Source organism: Sinocyclocheilus grahami, unplaced genomic scaffold (assembly GCF_001515645.1).
Source record: "Sinocyclocheilus grahami isolate Dianchi unplaced genomic scaffold, SAMN03320097.WGS_v1.1 scaffold911.1, whole genome shotgun sequence".
In the NCBI taxonomy this organism is placed as follows: Eukaryota; Metazoa; Chordata; class Actinopteri; order Cypriniformes; family Cyprinidae; genus Sinocyclocheilus; species Sinocyclocheilus grahami.
The window spans coordinates 189,478-194,716 of record NW_015506090.1 but is presented as its reverse complement, the minus strand read 5'-3'; the positions used below and the strand labels follow the sequence as shown (position 1 = coordinate 194,716).

Here is a 5,239-nt window from a genome sequence, read left to right as displayed (position 1 = left end):
TCTAATAATTGCTCCCACAGTTGATTTCTTCACACCGAGCTGCTTACCTATTGCAGATTCAGTCTTCCCAGCCTGGTGCAGGTCTACAATTTTGTTTCTGGTGTCCTTTGACAGCTCTTTGGTCTTGGCCATGGTGGAGTTTGGAGTGTGACTGTTTGAGGTTGTGGACAGGATACTGATAAACTGATAACGAGTTCAAACAGATGCCATTAATACAGGTAACGAGTGGAGGCCAGAGGAGCCTCTTAAAGACAGGTCTGTGGGTCTGTGAGAGCCAGAAATCTTGCTTGTTTGTAGGTGACCAAATACTTATTTTACAGAGGAATTTACCAATTAATTCTTTAAAAATCCTACAATGTGATTTTCTGGATTTTTATTCTCATTTTGTCTCTCTTAGTTGAGGTATACCTATGATGAAAATGGATCATCCGAATGCTCTCTAGCAAACTTCAGACGGGCCTGGACATGTACTGGCTTAAGCAGGGGGACACGTCTGGCACTGCAGGATTTGAGTCCCTGGCGGCGCAGTGTGTTACTGATGGTAGCCTTGCAGTAACTGTTATGCTGATGTTGTGGCTGGTCAAGCAAATGTTTGTGTTTGTTTCTGTATGATATAATTGTTCATATATCTATTAAAATACTGATATTCTGGTCTATAACTTCTCCCCGAGCTTCCCGCTGCCCTGTATCTTGGTCTTTCATTGGCTGTAGGTCATCATCGATGTAGTTTTCAGTCAGAAATCATTGCACACAGCGTGATTGTGAAACGCCGACAGCTCCAGATATTTAGCATGCCAAATATGTTGCTGGCATCGGCGATTCCCTCAGATCGCGTCCTTGATAATTCACACTGCGTGATTGTCACTCGCGTGAATGAGCACCGATTTCGAGCATTTGTTGGCGATTTTGCAAAACCTGTCGGCGAGTGAAAAATCGGGCTAAAATCACGGTGTGAACTCGGCAGAAGGCAGTGGAGGATCTCGGCTTGGATTGGTCAGCTCCACAAGATCCCACCCATGGCCTCCTGTTCCTCCCGTCAATGGCCCGCCCCGTTCCTGCCTGCAGTTCATGAAGAACTCCCCCTATTTGGCCCGTGTTAATCCCTCCACTTCTACTGCTCTCACTGCCGCTGATGCTGCTGAAGACAGGTTACAGCAAGCTCCTCCCGGTTGCTGCCCACCTGTGCCCACCATCGGCCCCTAGATTAAAAGCCCTTGCAGTGCACCCATCTAAGCCCTGCAGGATGACATCGGCCTTGGCCAACAGGGTTTATGTAGTGGCCGGCCAGGCTGACTCATGGCTGTATACAATGGCGGTGCTCCAGGCCAAGCTTGAACAAGCTCGGCCCGGTCCAAGGAGCTGCGCAAGGCGATTGACCTGGCTCTGCACACCACCAAGACAAATTAAATGCCAGCTTTCATCTTTATTTTTTGTCATTTCACTAAATGTGAAATTTCAGCAAGAATCAGTTTTTAATACCAAATTGACTGGTAAACAATCACTTTATTTACCTTCATCTGGCAAGATACATTAGCAAAACAAGCTTCTTTAATTGTATACTTTTGCTTTAAGACAAAAATGTCAAGAAAACAAAAACATTAAAAAAAATTAAAAAAACATTAGCATGTCCGCTTTTTCAGGAGACAGACAAGCCCTCTCTCTTCACTGATGTTGTCCCCAGGACTAATGTCCCTAGGCTACATTTACACTAGTGTGTTTTAGTATCAAAAATTCTAATTGGCTAGTAATGCTAGTTTGGTTGAGAGTGAAAGCCGTACTCCTGTCATACTATTGGTAGGCGAACTCATGGACTCGAAAGTGATATCAACAAGTTTTTTTTTAATGTAGGATTATTTTTTTCCGCAGCCAAACTCTGCACACCTGAGATCCGGCACGGTGCTGGAGAACTTCAAGCCCTGATAGTAAAAAAAAATGTCATAAATTGTCTTATGTAGCATGATGCTACAGTATGCATGAACGGTCACGAAACACGTGTTTTCCTTTGATGCCTCGCCAGAGCCAATCACTGATTTAGGCTCATAAAACAGGCAGTATAGTTACTGGCTCACTGACTTTGAGATTAACCCTTTAGGGATCAAAATTTGGTACAGAGCGACAAGACATTTTTCAATACTCAATGGTATCTAGGCAATCCAGTTGGTGCCTAAAAAGTATCAAACTCAATACTAGAAGTTACAATGCTACTGAGACTGCTTTGTTTTCTTCAACAGTATATCAGCAAGAACAGGTTATTGGAGAGAGAAATAAATAGAGAAAGGGACAGGAAAGAAGGGAGGGGGGAAAAAAAGTACCCATGGATGCTTGTAGTAGAGATCTTCTCCTGACAGAGAAATGTTGCTATGAAATCAGCACTTCTTTTGGTTTCAACAAAGACCATCGTGCGTTCATTCCCTGTAATTGCAAACATAGTGCCACAAAATTGACCAATTTGCTTAGGATATGAACATCAAAGCTTATGTCAGCATAAAGCGGTTAGCAACCCATTTTCATTATATAATGCATCTAAAATTGTGAAACAATTTTAAAATAACTGAATAAACATGACTCGCATAATCGGTTACTGCACACAAACTACTGGAAAATCAGTACCAAACTTTATGTGCTGCATACAGTACAGTAGTAGCCTAAAGCCATTCAAAAACTATATAGGATGCTGAGTGCATAATCATGCGATTTATAAAACACACACAAACCTGTGTAATTAATAAATTTATATTTGTAAAGTTGATCCCCAACCCTACGAAGATACCCATTATTGTGGAAAATTTTTGAAAAAACTGCTACATTTGATAAAATGTTACAAGCGTGTGAACATTCTTAAGAGTTTCTGTGAACTTCAGTTTGATTACTTAATCCATCAGTTCCTCAAAAGGTTATCAAATGGCTTTTGACTTCAAATCTACATGTTTATGCTTCAGTAAGTGAACTGCATATGGAAATTCAACAAGCCCTCAATGCAAAATAATTAAATGTGTATGCATGTGAATGCACCTGTAGATCTGAGCAGTTCAAGCAGCTGGTCTCTCGTGGAGTATTGGTCCACCTGAATGATAGTTTGCTCCACATCACTGCATGCTCCACCAACCACACCAACAGCAAGGAAAATGTAGTCCACTTTCAAAAAATCTGCTGCCATCCTATCATACAACACATAATGCATATATCACTCCTGAAGCCATGAAAGCATCACTCTCACTGAATAGAGATGTGCAAAACACACATTTTCAAAATGATCTGTCTTAAAGTCCATAGTGTGGACGCAAAGCTAGTAAGGAGTTGTGAATCTGAATCATGTATTGTATAAAGCGCTATATAAATAAAGATGAAGGTGACTCAATCTGTATCCAGTGTTTCCCATTCATTAAGTAGACTGTGGCGGCCTGCCAGTGTGGGCAGATGATTACAGTATTTCACTGGATTTATAATGAAACTGATTCGTAAACCGGTTTTCACTAAAGCTGGAGTTTTCCGTCAAAACAAAAGCTTAAAGGTGCAGTATGTAATATTAACAGCTAGCGGATGAAATGGGTAATGCAGTCCAAATTCAAAGTATCTCTTGCAATTGTAGAAATTAGGGCCAAAGTGCTGTAATTTCCCTACTCTAGTGTAAAGCAAAATAATATACCTATGAAATATTAATTTTCATTTATTTTAGAGTGCAATTGTTTTACAATATATGGTCATAGGAATAATATAACATTTGTATTATATTCTAATTGATTTGCTTCCTTAAACACCAGTGTGAATGTAATTTAGACTGAGACACTATATCACAACTAAAAAGAGCGTTGAGTTAATTCACCAACTTTTTACTTAATTTTCTTGGTTAAGAACATGGGTTCAAGCTCTTAATTTTGAACTCTCAAAGTGCACCAGATAAAAGAATTTAACTTTAAAAATGTACAAAATGTTCTTGTCCACCCACCACAGTCTCACAAAATCCTGTGGGAAACGCTGTATCAATACCCAGCCCTACTGTACTACTATACTGTAGAAAAATTCAAAAGGCAATTGCAGATTTAGTTTGTATTTATTTTTCTAGATATAAGTGGGATTCACGTCTCCATGGCCAGAAGCATTTACCTGCCATTTTGGCAAAGGCTATGAGACTGTGTAGTGCAATGCATGAGAAACAAACTTGTATGTGAAAAGTTTCTGTTGATGGCCACATTTCTTTTGAGTAAGGTTGTGCTTAAATTAGTCTGTTTTCATACATACAGTAAAAAAAATAAAAGTCATTATTCCAATAACAGTCTAACTAAAAAATTACTTTAGCTTTTTAGGTCAGTGTTTCCAGAATTTTTGGTTTTAGCCAAGAAAACTATAAAATAAAAACACACTACGCTTGTATAAAATCACTGAAAAGTCAAATGTGTACCCATACGCAAACTTCCTGGCCTCCAGATAGATCTGATTGATGAGCTCTCTGGTGGGGGCCACGATTATGGCCTCGGGCTCCTGCACCTCGCTGAACTTGCTGGCTGCCACTCCATCAGCCATCAGCCGCTGTAGGATGGGCAGCAGGAAGGCCGCTTGAGTGAGCAGATGATTACATGAGTAATTACACCACTGATAAACCACATCAGAATCACAAAAGAAGTCTTGGCATTTAATGAAAACTGCTCTTACAGTTTTTCCTGATCCAGTCTGGGCACAAGCCATCAGATCTCGTCCAGCAGAAATAATGGGGATTCCATGTTTCTGGACAGGAGTAGGCTTCACATATCCAGACTTCGTTACATTCTTTCTCAGTGATTCACAAAGTCCTGCTTCATCAAAAGTCTGTAAGAGAGAGTGCAAGCATGAGGGACTTAATTTTATTTTGTAGTATTGTGTCTTTTTTTTATAGATATTTTGGCCTATTTTCATAGCTTTTGAACGTACTATGCACACAAAAACAGCTCATGGAAGTATGAGCCTGTGTGTAGGCACAATAAACAAACTTATTTTTCTCTCAATGTCTTGTAAAATCTGAGCTGAGTTTTCAGAGGATTCATAAACACACAGACATCATCTAGTGGTGTTCCAGGTTATGACACTTTAAACTGGGATGCCTTTGCAGTAGGGGTGTGCGATATATATATCGTCTGCGATAATATCGTAATTGTTGTTTTAACGATGTGCGATTTGACATTATCGAGTATTTTGCAAAAACCATTCAAAACATCCCTACAGAGCGCACGCATACATTACGTGAAGTCTAGACTAGTGCGTGTGC

The 5,239-nt window shown here is 40.0% G+C and overlaps 1 protein-coding gene across 1 annotated transcript in view; it reads right to left on the bottom strand.

Annotated features, from left to right (window-relative positions):
• LOC107564116 (probable ATP-dependent RNA helicase DDX4) overlaps positions 1-5,239 on the bottom strand; it is a 31,702-nt gene that overhangs the window by 2,872 nt on the left and 23,591 nt on the right. Inside the window, exons 15-17 of the mRNA XM_016249111.1 lie at positions 4,651-4,803; positions 4,400-4,554; positions 3,013-3,158 (exon numbers count right to left, since the gene is read on the bottom strand). Coding sequence (XP_016104597.1) covers positions 3,013-3,158; positions 4,400-4,554; positions 4,651-4,803 — 454 coding nt within the window. The remainder of the gene's footprint in view (positions 1-3,012; positions 3,159-4,399; positions 4,555-4,650; positions 4,804-5,239) is intronic.